General features: G+C 39.3%; 1 protein-coding gene across 4 annotated transcripts in view; it reads right to left on the bottom strand.

The window, feature by feature from the left end:
* The window catches only part of Arhgef28 (Rho guanine nucleotide exchange factor 28), a 299,340-nt gene that overhangs the window by 112,470 nt on the left and 168,381 nt on the right, over positions 1 to 18,489 (bottom strand). The window contains exon 1 of one of the 4 annotated variants that reach the window (XM_003461918.5): positions 14,774 to 15,780. The exons of the other annotated variants lie outside the window; for them this stretch is intronic. Within the exon in view, the coding sequence (XP_003461966.1) occupies positions 14,774 to 14,858 (85 nt within the window). The 5' untranslated portion in view covers positions 14,859 to 15,780. Of the gene's footprint in view, positions 1 to 14,773; positions 15,781 to 18,489 lie in introns of those variants that run through there. 4 annotated transcript variants of the gene reach the window in all.

Raw genomic sequence — 18,489 nt, 5'->3', positions numbered from 1 at the left:
TACAGGATCACTGGAACAAGCATTTATGTAGCCAAGACCTATGCTGTAGCACAGGGAAGATGAGTGCATCAGTACTCGTGCTGCTTATATAAAGAAACAACCATCCTGTGACTGGTACAAATTTGAATTTGTTAATTGGTCTAAATTCCAGCCTGTTAACTGGCTCAACCTCAAACCTGTTGATTCAAGGCTACTGATAGGTTCAAATTCAATTTTCCTGCATGGTTCAAATTTAATCCTGCTGTGGTCATGACAGACTTTCTGGCCAACAGGACAGTTATATTGTGTCTGTCAATCAACACACACCTCTTCTGGCTGTCAACGAGAAAAGGGAAGCGATGGTAGCTTCTGATGTCTTGCTTTTAGTGATTCAGGGACTGGAAACAAAGACTAGCCATCCTCCACCTTCAAGGAATTCAGTGGCTGAAGGTATAAGTAGATGTTAAATAATAGCTTGGCTACAGAATGAGAGGGGCTATCATAAAAGCATATATCAAGTAGAAACATACAAAGTAAGTGATGCTACCATCAGTGGGAATTCAGGGAAAATTATCAGAATGAAGGACAATTTAACATCTTTATGAGGATAAGGTTGGGGTTTTTTTTCTAATATAATATTTTAACTGCAGGTTGCACATATTTTCATCTGAATTTGCTAAAACAAAAAGAAGAGGGAGAGTGGAGTTTAACAAAGGTACATGAAAGAAGTTCACTAAAAGATTTGACACTGAATGCTTGAGAAGTAGAAAGTTGCACAGCCACAGAGATCAGAGACTAGAACAAGGGCCAGGGACCCAGGAGGACACTATCACCCATTGTTTCAGCATTCCTTCCAACTGCAGACTAGTTTCTTCCAGTTATGAGCTTCCTCTTCTAGCCTTCCTCCCCTGCTATCCAGGAGAAAGACATTTCCCTCCAAGCTCCAGTTTGAAAAATTCCAAGGAAGGACTCTGATTAGTTATGGGTGGGTCATGAACCCATTCTAGGCCAATCACTGTGACCAGACAGACATGTTGTATGAGATGCCCATCCACTGTACAAGGAAGGCAAGGTCACATGAGAGGGTGGCAGCTCATGTGGGCCTGTGGCCAGAGCACTGGATGAGCCACTTGTTAAAGAAGGTAAGTGCTCTTCAGCCAGGCACAGTATGCTAGGCTGACCAAACTAATAATCCAGACTCAGCCAATACCTGCCACCAGACTACATTTCCATATCCCATGTGTCATTGTGTCCCATTGTATTCCATTGTATTGATACACTACACCCATGCTTAACTCCAACCATTGTTTAGAGGGACTACCCTGCCTGTTCACCACAGGCTACTGCAATGACTTCTCTTTCATGGTGCCCTCAGTCTTGAACTGGCTTCTTCACCTCAAAATTCAACAGAAGAGGTCTTAATCTCTCCTTTGGGACTTGGTCACTTTCTACCTTTTTAAATTAATGTGCCTGAACAACTGTGAAGACAATAAGATTCATTATGACACCCATTCTGGCTTGACTATTATCTTCTTTTGAAGTCCTGTAATGTCTCCAATGTTTTGGTTTTATTGGTTTTGTTCTTTACTGTTTTGTTCAATTTTATTATAACTGATGATAAAGGCAATTCTTTTTAAGATAGCAAGAGGCATTATGGTAACCATTGTTGATCACCTTGTATTTTGTTTTTACATTATGTATTATGTCCATTCTTTTGATTTGACTGACTCTGTTTTGTTATGTCACATTTGGTTTTATTCTCTTCAGAAAAAGTAATAAGAACTGTGGGAGTAATAAAACCCAAAATGTGTAATTGTTATTGTACAAAAGAGAGGAAAAGAAAGTGCTCCAAAGGATATAACTGCATGTATATTTAAGTGTATAAGATAGATAATGATATTACTGAGTTTTGTTGGATCATTGAACAGAACTGTTTGCAGTCTCACTAATTGAATGTCCACTTTATATGCTTTAATTTTGTAACTTGAACAACTATTTCTAAGATGACAATATGTAATCTATTAAATAGTGATTTCCTACTGTTTATTTTTTTCTAAAATTCTGTATTACTTGTACCCTTTTTCTGTTTTTTTTTTCTTTTTCTCCTTAAATAAAATTTTTTTAAAAAATTAATGTGCCTGAATAAACAACCATTAGTCCTTGTTCTAAACCAGAAGGAGTAGGGAAAGTCCCCAAACATGGGATGATAAATTCTAATTCTGTCCCTCGGCCTCCTACGGAGGTTAATGAACACAGATACCTTGCCCAAGAATTTGAGCTATCCAGAAATAAAGGGGAAAAATCACTTTAAAGAATTTCATAAAGTATTGCTTAACTAAAGAGAAGCACGAGAGGTATGTAGCCACGTTATCTCGCAAAGGTCTTGAAGTGGCTCTCTGTGACAAAGGAGGGCCTCTAGGCACAGTCTGGAATGGAAACTACACTGTACCAGATTGAACACTATCTTTGTGGAGAGCCAAAGAAAGCTGGGCAGGTGATGTCACATTTAGGAAAATATTTCTTTTTGTTGCAAAAGAATTGCTGTCATTACTTACTCTTCCCACTTATTTCTGAGTTGAACGCACACATCTGTATGCATGTGTATTTTCAATGACACTTCATGAAACGGAAGAAGGGAAAGAGGAAAAGAACAAGAAAGCCCACAAGAAACAAGTAATTCATCTTTAAAAATTGTCATGAAAACTTTCAAAGGTCACCATTTCAAAATATTGTGTCCAGGGCTATTTTTCAGATTAGGTACCCACCCTCCAAACATTAAAGGAGCTTAATTTCTAAAAAGCCAAAATAAGCAAGGCACGATGGCACATGTCCATAGCCCCTGCCCTCAGGCAGCTGAAATGGAAGGGTGCCTTGAGCACACAGGAGTTAGAAAACAGCCTGGGCAATGAGGCCAGATCCTGTATCAAAAGAAAATCCAACAAGGTGCGTGGCCCCCTCACCCTCATCTGCATTCCCAGCACACTCAATCTACACAAGCCTGTGGGATTTCTGGGACACTCTGGAAGCGTTCAGACCCCACCATTTTCTCAATCCGTTCTGTCTCTACACATGTGCCAGCTGTTCCCAGGCCCAAACGGGGGATGTGTGAAAGAACCATGTCCATATATAGAGGAGGCATTAAGGCTTCAAAGCACCCCTCTCACTTTTCTCCTCTAGAGTTTCCCCTGCCACCCTCCTTCCTATTCCAATCTTCACAAAGGAGAGGGGAGATGTAAGATGAACACAGTGGTAACTTTTGAAGCTCAGCATCATCTATCTCTACTAAGAGGTGGGAAGAACAAAATCTCTCCATCCTATGTACTCGTTCTTGGCCTGGTTCCATTACCTATTGATTCTGATGCTGGGCAACTCTTTTCTCCTCTTTGATCAGAGTTCCCAGCTAATAAATGAAAATAAAAATACAAGCAAAAATGCAGGTCTTTTACAAAGTTACACATATGGAAAACAGTTTATTTTTATGTCACTCTTTCATTCATTCTCCTTCCTCACTCTTTCCTGGGACGGCCTTGAAAATAAAACATTCTGTACTAGTCCATTTTCTGTTGCTATCACAAAAAACCTGAGAATGAGTAACCTACAAAGAAAAGAGGTTTACTTAACTCACTTTTTGGAGGCTCAAAGACCAAAGAGCATGGCACAGGCGATGGCATCATGGCAGGAATGTGTGCAAGAAGGAGAGACTTTGCATGAGGGAGGAAACAGAGCACAGAGAAGGGCCAGCCTTTCTCTTTCATAATGACGCTTTCTTGAAACTACCCAGAGTTCCACAGATATACCTTAGTCCTTCCCAATGGCAGTTTCTCCAGTGACCTAAAGGCGTCCCACTAGGTTCTACCTCTTAAAGATACCAGGACTATCTCACAGCCCCAAGTAGGGGCCAAATTTCCAGCCAAGAAACCTTAGAGAACACACATAAATCAAAATCACAACACTCTAAGCTTCAGTAACTTCATCTACAAAGCAGCGAACATATCTGTATTACAGAGTTACTTTGAAAATTAGATATGTCGGCCATTTTGCCGCTAGAGATGCTGTCTGAAGACCAGTGCTCTCTTCCTTCAGCGGCCTAGGCTGCGTTGGGGCCTGAGCTGGGGTCTGGGCCAGAGCAATAGCGAGAGGAGGAGCTGGGCGGATCCGGAGTCCCTGCAGAAGCCCGTTCCTTTGTCTGAAGGACTGAATACTTCTGCAAGCAGAGAGGCATCGCAGCTTCCTGAGGCACCTCAGCCTGTGGTGAGTGCCCAGCACAGTCTGCCCAAATCTCAGACTGTTCCGGACCCCCCAGGCTTCTGGGTGCAGAGAAGTGGAACAGTGGGTTAGAGGCCACGACAGCTGCCTCCCCATCCCCCCCCTCCCCCCGGCTACACTTGGAAGTCTGCTGAGCTCCTGACGGATGGGCGGGCCTACACTAACCCCCGAGCCCAGCCGCGCCTAGCCATCTGCCTGCAGAGGAGGAGCTGGGCGGATCTGGAGTGCCTGCAGAAGTCCCTTCCTTTGCCTAGAGGACTGTGGATATCTCTGCAAGCAGGGAGGGATCACAGGCTCCTGAGGCACTGTGGCCTGTGGAGAGCACCCTAACCCGGCTGCAATTGAAGAGCTGTGGATCTTCCAAGGGGCAGGTGGGCGCACAGTGTCCCTGAGGCCCAGCTTGTCTGGAACTGCGGAGTTCTGAGCAGGCAGAGGAGGGACACTGGTTCTGCAGGCCCAATGGCTTGGGGTAGTGCGGTGTCAGAGGCTCAGTAGCTCCAAGCATAGAAGGGGATTTTCAACAGATCCTGAGGAAGCTTTCAAATAACACTTGAAACACAGAAATATACAAAATGACAAAACGAAAGACCAAATTACAACCTCAAACCTCCAGCCCATCTCAGGAAACCCTAGGAGCAATGTATATAGAAGAAAATATATCCCATCCACCTCATATATCGGACATAATAGCTACTGAAGTTGACAAACAACTCCAGGAAGCTTTAAAGAAATTCAAACTCGAAATAATCTCCCAGATAAAAGAAGAAATGATAAAAGAAATGAAAGAGATTCTAAATATATCTAAAGAAAACACAGATAAAAAATTGGAGGAACTAAACAAAAAGATAGAATCCCTAGACGAGCAATATAAGAAACAAACAGAATACATAATGCAGATGCACAGAGATATACAGGAAATAAAAAACTCCACTGAAAGTTGTAAAAACCGCCTTAATGAAAGTGAAGGTAGAATTTCAGACCTTGAAGACATGATTGCAGCTAGTGAACAGGAAAGGAAAGATCTTTTGAAAATAACAAGGAATCAGGAAACAACAATTCAACAACTGCAAGACGATGCAAAGAAGAATAACATAAGAATGATAGGGATTAATGAAAGAGAGGGAGACAACATAAAGGATGTCAAGCGGATATTTAGAGAAGTAATAGCTGAAAATTTCCCAAGCATGAGATCAGAAACTGACATCAAGATCAGTGAAGCATATAGAACTCCAAACACTCATAACCAAAATAAAACTACACCCAGACATATAATAATCACCATCCCAGAAATCCAACACAAGAATAGATTACTAAAAGCTGTCAGAGAGAAAAGACAGATCACTTATAAAGGAAAACCTATCAGAATCACAGCAGACTTCTCAGCACAAACGATAAAGTCAAGAAGAGCATGGAGTGAAGTATTCCAGATCCTAAAGCAAAATGATTTCCAACCAAGACTGATATATCCTGCAAAACTATCATTCAAAATAGATGGTGCAATACGATACTTCCATGACAAAGAACAGCTGAAGAACTTCATGAACACCAAACCGACCCTGCAAAAAATATTGAAAGACAGTTTAGATACACAAAGGAAAAAACCACTAAGCAAAGCAAATAATTAAACAGAACAGAAAGATAAAGAGGCAACAGCAGAGAGATAACATTCCTACAATTAACCAGCATTTAACAGTAATAACCATTAATGTAAATGGTCTCAATGCACCAATCAAAAGAAACAGACTAGCAGAATGGATCAAGAAACAAAATCCAACCATATGCTGTTTACAGGAAACCCATCTAACCCAGAAGGATACTCACAGACTGAAAGTCAAAGGATGGAAAACAATTCTTCATGCAGCAGGAATCCAGAAAAAGGCAGGAGTAGCCATTCTGTTTGCAGACAACGTGAACTTTAAACCAACAATGACCATAAAGGACAAAGAAGGTCACTACATACTTGTAAGGGGAAAACTCCAAGAGGAAGAGATAACTATCTTAAATATATACGCACCAAACTCCAGAGCACCAAGTTATATAAAACAATTATTAACAGAAATGAAAACTCAAATTATCAGTAACACAATTGTAACAGGAGACCTTAATACGCCATTGACACCAAGGGACAGATCAACCAGACAGAAAATGAGCAAAGAAATAACAGAACTGAATCATACCTGTGAACAAATGGGATTGATAGACATATACAGGATGTTCCACCCAACAACATCAGAATACACATTCTTCTCAGCAGTACATGGATCATTTTCTAAAATAGACCATATATTAGCTCACAGAACATATTTAAACAAGTGCAAAAGAGCTGAAATCATCCCTTGCATGTTATCGGATCATAGCGCTCTGAAATTAGAAATTAATGATAAAAGATACTGCAAAAATCCCACAAACACATGGAAACTGAATAACACACTCTTGAGTAATCAGTGGGTCACAGAGGAAATTAAAGAAGAAATCAAACAATACCTAAAAGAAAATGAAAATACAGATACAACTTACCGGAACCTGTGGGATGCAATGAAAGCCGTCCTGAGAGGAAAATTTATTGCACTGAGTTCCCACATCAGGAAAACAGAACGAATACAAATAAATAACTTGATGCTACACCTCAAACAGCTAGAAAAAGAAGAGCAAGTCAAGCCCAAAGCCAAAAGAAGAGAGGAAATTATAAAAATCAGAGCAGAAATCAATGCAATAGAGACTAAGAAAACAATCCAAAGAATCAACAAATCAAAGAGTTGGTTCTTTGAAAGAATAAATAAAATCGATAAGCCCCTAGCCAACCTTATTAAAAAAAGGGAAGAAAAAGCTCAAATTCATGCAATAAGAAATGAAAAAGGAGAAATCACTACAGACCCAATAGAAATACAGAAGATCATCAACACCTACTTCGAAAACCTCTACTCTCAAAAGTTTGATAACACAGAAGAAATAGACAGATTCTTAGAAGCATATGAAGTGCCAAAGCTAGATCAAGAGGATGTAAAACTGTTGAATAACCCAATCTCTGTTACTGAAATTGAAAATGTAATTAAGTCCTTACCCACCAAGAAGAGCCCAGGCCCAGATGGATTCACTGCAGAATTCTACAAGAAATACAAAGAAGACCTAATGCCGACACTCTTCAAACTGTTCAGTGAAATTGAAAGGGAAGCAATCCTTCCTAAGTCGTTCCTGGAAGCAAATATTACTCTAGTACCAAAACCTGAGAAAGACCCAACTAAAAAAGAGAACTATAGACCGATCTCCCTAATGAACACAGATGCAAAAATCCTCAATAAAATATTGGCAAATAGGATCCAGCAAATCATCAAGAAGATTATACACCATGACCAAGTGGGATTCATCCCAGGAATGCAAGGATGGTTCAACATACGCAAATCAATAAATGTAATCCACCATATCAATAAAGCCAAAAATAAGAATCACATGATCATTTCTATAGATGCAGAAAAAGCCTTCGATAAGGTCCAACATTTATTCATGATAAAAACTCTACAGAAAATTGGAATAGATGGTCTTTACCTCAATATAATAAAGGCCATTTATGACAAACCAACAGCCAGCATCATTCTAAATGGCCAAAAATTGAAAGCCTTTACTTTAAAATCAGGCACAAGACAAGGATGTCCTTTATCACCACTCCTATTTAATATAGTACTGGAAGTACTAGCCAGAGCAATTAGGCAAGAAAGAGAAATAAAAGGGGTAAAGATAGGAAAAGAAGAAGTTAAGTTATCATTGTTTGCAGATGACATGATACTTTACATAGAAGACCCCCTAAACTCCATTGAAATACTCTTAGATACAATAAATAAATTCAGTAATGTGGCTGGATACAAAATCAATACTCAGAAATCAATAGCATTCCTATACACGAACAACAAAATTACAGAGAGGGAAATAAGAGAAACTGGACTATTCACATTAGCAAGCAAAAAAATGAAATATTTAGGAATTACTCTTACGAAAGAAGTGAAAGACTTATACAGTGAAAACTATAATACACTGAAAAAGGAAATTGAAGATGATCTCAGAAAATGGAAAGACATCCCTTGCTCATGGATAGGAAGAACAAACATTGTGAAGATGGCCATTCTCCCAAAACTCTTATACAGATTCAATGCAATCCCAATAGAAATACCATCAACATACCTTATAGATCTAGAGAAATCACTCCTAAATTTCATCTGGAACCAGAAGAGACCTAGAATCGCAAAGGCAATTCTAAGCAGCAAAGGCAAAGCAGGAGGCATCACAATCCCTGACTTGAAATTATACTACAAAGCAACAGTAGTAAAATCAACATGGTATTGGAATCAAAATAGAGGCGAAGATCAATGGAATAGATTAGAAGATACAACCACAACTACAAACACACTCAACCACCTTATCTTTGATAAAGGAGCCAAGCAGGTTCACTGGAAGAACGATAGTCTCTTTAATAAATGGTGCTGGAAAAACTGGCTCTCCATTTGCCGAAAACTAAAGCTAGACCCATGTCTATCACCATGTACTAAATTAAAATCTAAATGGGTCAAAGATCTGAATATTAAAACAGAAACACTAAATCTATTGGAAGACAAAGTGGGTAGAAACCTTGGAGACATAGGAGTAGGTAGAGAATTCATGAACAGGACTCAAACCGCACGGGAAACACTTCCCAGAATCAATAACTGGGACCACATCTTATTAAAAAGTTTCTGCATGTCAAAAGAAATCTCCAGCATAATGAAAAGAAAACCCACAAACTGGGAAAAGATTTTAGTGAACTCTCTCTCAGACAAGGGACTCTTGTCTAAAACATATAAAGAATTAAAAAAACTCAGACCTCCAAAATTCAAAGATCCAATCCAAAAATGGGCATCTGAGATGAATACGCAATTCTCAGATGAAGAAATGCAAATGGCAAATAAATATATGAAAACATGCTCATCATCATTGGTCATCAGAGAAATGCAAATTAAAACCACACTGAGATTCCATCTCACTCCTGAAAGAATGGCCAGGATCAAGAAAACCAACAACAACAAATGCTGGAGAGGATGTGGGGAAAAAGGAACTCTCCTGCACTGTTGGTGGGAGTGTAGACTGGTACAGCCTTTGTGGAGGTCTGTCTGGAGGTTTCTCAAAAAGTTGGGATTGGAAATCCCATTTATTCCAGCTATTCCACTTCTAGGCATATTCCCAGAAGAACTGAAAGCATCATACCACAGTGATTTATGTGCACCTATGTTTATAGCAGCACAATTTGTAATCGCCAGATCTTGGAAACAACCCAAGTGTCCATCAACTGAGGAATGGATAAAAAAGTTGTGGTATTTCTATACAATGGAATATTATTCAGCTATAAAGAAGGATCACATTGAGATATTTATCAATAAATGGGCGCAGCTTGAGACCATACTCATAAGTGAAATAAATCAATCTCACATGTATGAATACCGAATAGTTTCCCTAATGTAAGTAATGATTCAAATATATGAAAATATGTGGCAATCATGATTCCCCATTATGTGGCCTTGAAGCCTTATAAAATTTTCACTTATTAATTAGAAAGGCTTTATTCCGGGCTTCTTGATATGGAAATATTTGAAGCTATAGTATATGAAGTTTTATCCAAATATCTCAAGGAAAAAGACAGACACTATGGTAACTATTATTCTTTTAAAAAATTATTTAGTTATTTCTTATGTTTATTTTAATTAAGGGAAAAATTTAAAAAATTAGGATATATAATAGTAACTCTTTTCGATTTCCTATTAACTTGTTTTGAAGTCCTGTAATGCTCCCACGATCTTGTTTTGACTGATTAGACTCTGTTCCATTCTGTGGGATAGTATCAGGTCCGAGGGTATAGGCAACTACTTTGAAGGCAGTAAGATTCACTAAGATGCCCATTCTGGTTTGACTATTGTCTCCTTTGGAAGTCCTGTAATGTTTACAATGTCTAAGTTTTATTGGTCTTGTTCTCTACTGTTTTGTCCAACTTTATAATATCTAATGAGATAGACAAATCTTTTTAAGGAAACAAGAGACAACGTTGATAACTATTGTTAATAACCGTATACTCTGTTCTACATCATGTGCTAAGTCTATCCTTGGTTTTCACTGACAGCTTTGTTCTGCCATATTTGACTTTATTCTCCCCCCCCAAAAAAGTAATAAGAACTAAGGAGTAATAAAATCTAAAATGTGTAAATTTTGTTGTAAAAAGAGAGGAAGGGGAAAAAAGAGCTCTAACGGATATAACAGCAAGTGTGTATAGGGATGTTGAATAGCTGACTATATTAATGTTTTTGGATCATTGAACACAGCTGTTTGTAGTCTCTCTGTTTGAATGTCTACTTTGTATTCTTTGATACTGTGATTTGAGCAACTATTTCCAAGATGATAATATGTAATCTATTAACAGGTGATTTCTTACTGTTATGCTTTTTTTTGTAGTTCTGTATTATATGTAACCTTACACTGCTTTGTTTTGTTTTGTGTTTTTCTCTTTTTCCTCTTAAATAAAAAAAAAAAAAAAAAAAAAAAAAGAAAATTAGATATGTCAAGTGCCCACTGCAGTTTAGTAAACAGTACTTTTAGGGTTTAATAAAGTACCACATAATATTACTTATTTTTACCATGATTACAGAAAATTTCATGCTACCTCAGCATTCCAAGGCTTTCAAGTGTTCTGATCTATATGGCCTCTTTGGACAACTATATAACTGGTTCTGCACCAGAAAAATGTAAAAGAGAGAAAGAAGGACATCATACTTTATGCCATTAGAGAGAGCTACATAATTGGAGTAGGAGAAAATGGGAGAAGTTACAAAAGTAGATAGTAGCCACAAAAGCAATTGTTGGCATCTGGTGAACTTACACTAAGGCATGCACTATATTTTTATTTTTTTCCAGTACTGGGAATCAAACTCAGGATATTGTGCTTGCCAGGCAGGTGCCAAGCCACTGGGCTATAACCTCGATGCCTTTAGTATGCATTTTAAAGATCAGACAATAATTCTGGAAGTCTTCAGTGAGGTTCATTCCCTATATTTTTAAAAGTTTAGATTAACAAACATTACATTTCTTGGTTGAATCTCCTACTGAAACCAACAAAACAAAAAACCAGGCATTCCTAGAGCCCTTGAAGCAGAACAGTCTGTGGATTCTGGCCTGTTCCAATCATTAACCACTGAGCTCCCAGAACAACCTGTCATAAGGCTGCCCATGAAATGACAAAGGGCAACTTCCGAGAACCCTGGGAATGTGTTTGGCCACTTTCATCACAGTCCTCTTGATATGCCAGTATTTCCAAAGAAACTGATTCCAAGTGCACATCTCTTTTCCTCTGAAGGCAGGCAGGTAAGAAAGGTGGCAGACACCTGTGACCCCAGCACTCCGGGAGGCTGAATCAAGAAGATAGCAAGTCCCAGCCCAGCCTAGCAACTTAGCAAGACCTTGTCTCAAAGTGAAAAGAAAGAAAGAAAATTAAGAAAAAAGAAGGACAAGCAAAGGCCCTGGCTCAATTTTCAGTATTGGAAAGAAATAAAAAGTACTAGCTACATTTTCTTAACATTTGCTTTGGTAGATTTCTGTTCATTTTCTCTTGTTACCAAAACATCTCTCTAAATTTTCACATTACCCTCTAAACCAGTACTATGGATGCATCTGGGTACCTCTCAAAGCAGCGCAAAAACAAGGATGGAAAGGGATGCAAAACAAAGGGAAAACTAACCAGCAAGGACAGTCAGGCTAGAGGACAAATATCTAAGAAGAAGGGGGAGCACATTTCTGCTCAAACACAGGAGAGATTTGCTAATTGGCCCAGAATTCCAACCCTCAAAGCATCCTTCTTCATTTCCCACATGATGGGAACCTACATCTAAGGATGCTGTGGGAGATAATTAGAAAGGAGAGAATGAGGAAGAAGTTATTTTTGAAGATTGTGTCAAAGACAGGCTGACATGGTTCATCACAAACTGGCCACTGGGCCAAAAACTCAGAGTTCCGGCATTTCCCCCGGAGAGAGGCAACATGTCTGGGTTTGAGGAGATTTGGGATCCAGTCCCGGTGGTAAAGTCGCTGTAAGCAGGTTCAGTATCACTCATGGTCATCACTTTGGCACAGACTCTCCACCCTGGAAATGGTGATTCGAACACCTCCCTTGCTTGACCTCTCTCAACCCCCGTGTCTTCGTTTAGAACACGAGGCAGTTGGGCCAGCTCGTCTCTACAGCTCCTCTGGCTCAAAAGACTTCTGGTCCTGGGGTTCTGTCCAGCTGACATTATAGCATGGCCAACCCCTCTCTTCACAACCAGGTCGCTATTGTCACCATCTTAATCAAGCAAGGAAGTGTGGTACACTCTCTGCCCCCAACCTACAACCCACCATATTTTCATTTGTCTTCTGTTTCTTAATGGCAAAGAGTTAATCATTTTCAAAACCCCGGTACCTGCTTTCACTTGAATCAGCTTTAATTTATACATAGCAGTGCTATGACTTTCTGCTGTAGTTCAGACTGGCTGTGTTCCAGGTTTGGATTTAAAGGGAGAGAGTGTGTAATACATTCCCTATTGCTTTGCTGGACTTGGGCCCGCCCCGGCCTCCTAATCAGGAGTCCTCATCCCTATACAAGGTGAGGCCACCTGGACCCCCTACCACCCAGGCATCCAGTAAGTCAGCTGGACAATACAAATACAAAAATAAACAAGGCAGATGAGAGCCCAACATAACTGTAGCTGGGTGTAACTAACCCAGAGATATGGTTGACCTACAGGACGGTCTCTGCCCCTCAGGAGCTCTCAGTGCACACCAGCAAGGTGTGCTCTCAAGCACTGGAGATTTTGTATATCTCTTCTCTTACAAGTCACTTAGAAGGTTTTTCTAAATTAATTTACTATTTGGCAATAATTTCAAACTTACAGAAAATCTGAAAAAAAATAAGATTAGCACAATGAATAGTGTACATTCTTTGCCTACTGTTAATATTTTATTAAACTTATTCTTATACAAGTTTGCTTTTACTAGTACATGACTGTACTTTTTTTTCCCTAGAATCATTTAATGGAAACTTGCATGTATCATGGCCCTTTAATATAAGACTATATCTTCTAGAGGTATATAGGCTTTTTTGTTGAAATTTTTAATCCCTTTCTAGGAGCATATGCAAAATCAATAAATAGAACCCTTTCCTTAGGTACAAAATTAAAATAAATTGATTTTTAAAACAATGTAACAAGAAATAGCTTGATGAATATAAACTATTAAGGTCCCAGAGGTCACACTAGCAGGACAGCAGCAGAGTGACTGAGGTGATGGGGCTGAGGCTTCCTATCCCTGGAGCTCAGCTCATCTTGCTCCTGGAATTGGCCTTGATCCCAACCAAAGAGAAATGAGAAAGCAAACACCTGCACATTAGTTTAGAAGGAAAATGAGAGGATCCTCGAACCCAACCAGTATGGTGACAACTGCTAGAGTCCCTCCTCCTCTGGGACCAGACAGGTGACCCATTAAATCATGCTGCTCTATAGATTAGAATAGAGAATGGCTATGCCCCCAACAGACAAACCTGGGGAGACGACTTGCTTTCAGGGACACCTCTCCTCTGCTAGTAAGTTCATGAAAATGTTCCTTTTCTCCTTTGACTTAAAAATATAATTATCCCAGTTCCAGCTCAAGATGAAAGATGGGAAGATTTACTCTCTACTTTCTTTCTTTAAACCTGAGAAGGCAACAGTTTCACCTGTTAAGGCCGCCGGACAGGGGCACAGCTACTCTGGGCATCTCCACAGGACACCAAACCTGGGGCCCAAGACCCATGCTGGGACAGTGGCTCCCATGTAAGAAGGAATAAAATATATAAACCCACTCAGCTTTTAATCATACTTCACACAAATGGTTCTTCTTCTTTTGGCAGAAAATGATTTTTTTTTACTTTGTCATTAGTTTTAGTGAATTATTATAATACATGACTGCATACAGGGTTTCTCATTGAAAATCATTTTTTTCAAATCCCTTCTTTATAACTTCTCCAAAAATTAATAAAAGTTAATTTTAAAAAGTGTACCACTTTCTGAGGTATACTTTTTAAAATTAACATACACTTCAAAATGAAAACGAAAAGCAGAAAGTAGTATCAAATACTTGAGTAGTCCTAACTTCACAAAGGTTAGACATGTTTAAATCAATATGACTCTTTTATTGCCAAGATAACACCAAGGTAACTGTGATTAAACGAATCCTAAACATTCACCTTGTGCTAAACTTCTGTTTCACAAAGAGAGATGCAGAGGAGTCACAACACAAAGGCAGATTTAAATTGAAAAGAATGCAGGCAGAAGGACAGGTTTGCCCCAGAAGTCTGTATGTAAAGTGATTCTACAGCAAGAGTTTTATAGAGACGTGTATAAACATGAACTTCCTCCGAAAACAGGCTGGCACAGAAAAGAGGCAAAGAAAAGCAAGACTGTGAAGATGTCCGGCTTGGCTCCGGAGGAAACACAAAGATCCTGTGATCTACCTTGTTTGGACGCCCTTCGCCGAATCCTCATTTTGGGGAAGGATGGCCAGGAGTAGTTGAAAGGTGAGTCTGAGTCAGAATCCATCTTTCTGTTTTGGTGCAATGAGCAGATGAATCATGAAGACTCAGGAAGAACCCGTGCCCAGCCAAGAGGCAAGTCTCCCGAGTGATGTAAAAGGAAGGAATGGGGCTGGATGAAACAGCTCCCAAACACGGGGAGGGAGAGGCAATAAATGTTTTGCTTCCTTCAGGCGTTCAGACATGCAGACCAGCAAGGAGGCTGTAAATATTAAAGCCAAACCAGGGGAGAAGGGGAGGGGGGAGAGTGGGGGAAGCTAAGAGCCTCGCTGATACACTGCAGCCCAGTTATTCGAAAGGTCATTGGGAGCAAATGAATCATTAACTCCCCTCTTCTTGTTGCTGGAAATGGAAATGAATAAGAAAGGTAACTGGGGTTGAAAGAAAGCTGTCTGTGATTCAAAGAAAAGCCTCCAATGCAGGCGCTTGTTTTGCTCCAGAGCCAGAGTATCATTTCTCAGAAAAGCCGCCCTGTGTGGTGTGAGATAAAGGTTGAGGTTTATGTGTGTGGACAGCCAGAAAGCTCGATCTGCAGGCACAGGAAGGCCAGCGGGCTCCAGGGAGAGTCCTTCTAGAGCAAACCATTCTTTCCCACCATGGCGGCTCAGGCAGCTTTTGGGATTGAAAAGCCAAAACAGCTCTGACACTTTATTTAACAGTCAGCGTCCCAGATCCTTTTAATCCTAAAGTGGTCTGCCACTTTCACTTCTATGGAGAGCTGGACTAGCCTTGTTAGATTCGTACAAAGTCATACATGACTGTTTAAGTGGGACATTTTTCTGAATTGCCACTGTTTGGCTATCAGTAATGATTTTGGTGTCTTTATAGTTCCAATCCAAACTTTCTGTCCATCTCAATAGAGCTAGTGACCAACAATTCTTGCCCAATCTCCCTGCATGCTTTCAAGTGATTAGCATTCAGTGAAGGCCAATACTCCCTTCCCATAAATCATGGCAGTGCTCAAACTTACTAAGCACCGAAATTTACTAAATCTGCAGGTATACAAATATGCATGTCCCAAATAAGAACAGGCATAGCAGCTGAAGTCTGCAAAGAAAAAATTATTCTAAATTCCACAGAAGGATCTATTAAGCATTTCTTACAGTACAAGTAACAGCAAGAAATTTTATTTTTTGTTATACTTTATGAGGCCATGTAATGTCCAAATTAACTCGAAGTCATTGGAAACAATATGAGGATTCATTTGATTATGCAGATTTGGAACATGACTGTGGGTGTCTTAATTAATATTCATTTCTTTTCTTCAGTTATTTCCCAAATTGTTGGCACTATCATGCCATGGTGTATAAAAAATAGCTGCATAGTCTGCTCAGTAGTGGCTCATCCTGTCTGATTACACAGGGGTGCCTGAGGGGCAAAGACAAGAACAGGGAGGGCAGAGGTCATTTCAGTTCAAATTCAAGTCAAAATCAGAATTACATGCATCACTCTTGTGATCTTTATATTGCTACATAATCCTATAACTAGGGCAAAATGCAACTACTACAGTGGCAACATTGCAATTAAATGAAAAGAAATTTGACTAAACTTTCTATTTTGTGGTCTTTAATTTGAGGAATAATTATAGATTTTTCTTAATCAGCTGGGTGCACTTTTGTAAGGATAAATTACTCCTGATTCTTACATCAGGCAAGAATGTTTTAATACACAAAGGCCTTTAATAAGAAAATATACAAAGCCTTATGAATTTTATACTTGGTTTCAGTTTTAGTGCTTGCATAATGCTGGGACTGTGCAGGTATGTGTTGAATTAATGAATAATTTACAGCAGTCAGTCACAGCCTTTACATAACAGCTGTAGTATTTGCAGTATATGCTCATGACAAATAGCTAGCTTGGCTAAAAAATCTACAAAAAAATTCTTAGAAAATACAGTTATGCCTCCTTCAGGCATTCACAAAAGTTTCTGTTTGCAAACAATTTGGTTCCCAAACAAAAGTGGTAAAATTTTGCTTCTGGGCTGGGGATTTAGCTCAGCAGCATAAGCACCTGCCTGGCAAGCATGAGGTCATGAGTTCAATCCCCAGTACCGCAAAAAGAAAAAAAAAATTTTTTTGCTTCTGTTCACAAACTCCGCATCAGGTGACCAACACAACTGCAGTCATCTTCCCCAAAATGTCAAACAAATGAAGTTTGTAAATCAAGGTACCAGCGTATTTTAAATACATGTGTGTGTTATTTAACACAACAATATCTATGTGTGTAATACGGCAAGCTGTGGCTGGAGAAAAACTTTTGTGCTCAGAGGCTCCTGACAGTACTTGGGGTAAGCAGAAGTCCACGGACCCCTGGCTTCTCACAAGACAGATACAGAATGGATAATCACTAAACTGAAGAATGTTGGGTCAGAATATTGTTAAGTTTCTTCATCTCTACAGCCAAAGGGTCCCTAAAATGCAGCATTTCTAAAACAGAAACACTAAATACATAATTGTGAATTGGTGGGTTTTGCAGCTTTATTTCTCTAAAGGTCTAGGGATGCTACATTTCTATACATTCCTGGTTCCATTCATTGGAAAGAGACAGACACCTTTTTGATTGAACTAAAAACAGAAGACAAGAAATGCAGTCCATGCAGGGTCCCTAATTTGTTTTACTAAGTTGGTTCAATATGTGACAAAGTAGTCAGGAGGCTCCAAAGATAGAGACAATAGGGTCCGGGACAGAATTTCTCAGAGGCCATCAGCACAGGGGTAGGATCCTGCGTGTGTGTGTGTGTGTGTGTGTGTGTGTGTGTGTGTGTGTTGGGGGTATTCATTGCAATCCACATGATGAGATTCTCACCCAAGACCTGTTGAATCAGGATCTCCGAGGATGCTCCAGGAATCTGCACAGGATTTACAAGGAACACTGCCCCCATCTGGGAGCCTTTCTCTTGCCCAGTGAAATTTTAGATTCCCACTGAATTAGAAGCTGGATAACCCTGGTCAACAAGTTTTCAGCCTGTTCCTCTCTTGATTAACCGTGATAGATCAGAAAAAATTCAGTATAGGAGAGAGACACAGAGACAGACAGAGACAAAGACAGAGACAGAGGAGACAGAGACAGAGACAGAGACAGAAACACAGAGACTGAGAGAGAAGAAAAGAACTTGGTTTAAAAAAAAGCATTTCTTCAGGTTCAGATGTCAGGTCCATTTATGTTCATCTAATTTCCCAAAGCATAGTCCTTTATGACCAACTACATATCAAATGATAGTTAATATGGAAATTATTTTGGCAATAAAACAAGAATTTCTCAACCAAGACATATAAAAATACTTCTGATATCAAGTGATTTCTCAGTATTTGCAATTGCTTTTCTATATATCGATAGTTTTAAAGAATGAAATGATTTCCACTCACCAGTCCTGCAGAGTGAACATATAAAGGTGAAATATTGTTTGTATAACCCACTTTATTTTTAGGCTATCTCATTTTCTCTCACACAAGAAACTTTTTTCCTGAATGTAGGTCATTTGTCTTTATTGTGTCTTATAATATTAAAGTGTTTTTTTTTCATTTTCTCAACATAATTGCATGCAAATTAATTCAAGATGTCATTTACATTTCATTCACATTCAGCAGACAAATTCCTTTGCTTTGTCAGACTGGCTGATTGCAATTATAACTGGAAGA

Source organism: Cavia porcellus, unplaced genomic scaffold (genome assembly GCF_034190915.1).
Source record: "Cavia porcellus strain 051 isolate PalLab524CR breed Dunkin Hartley unplaced genomic scaffold, mCavPor4.1 scaffold_11, whole genome shotgun sequence".
NCBI classification, from domain to species: Eukaryota; Metazoa; Chordata; class Mammalia; order Rodentia; family Caviidae; genus Cavia; species Cavia porcellus.
This window is presented reverse-complemented; position numbering and strand designations above follow the sequence as displayed.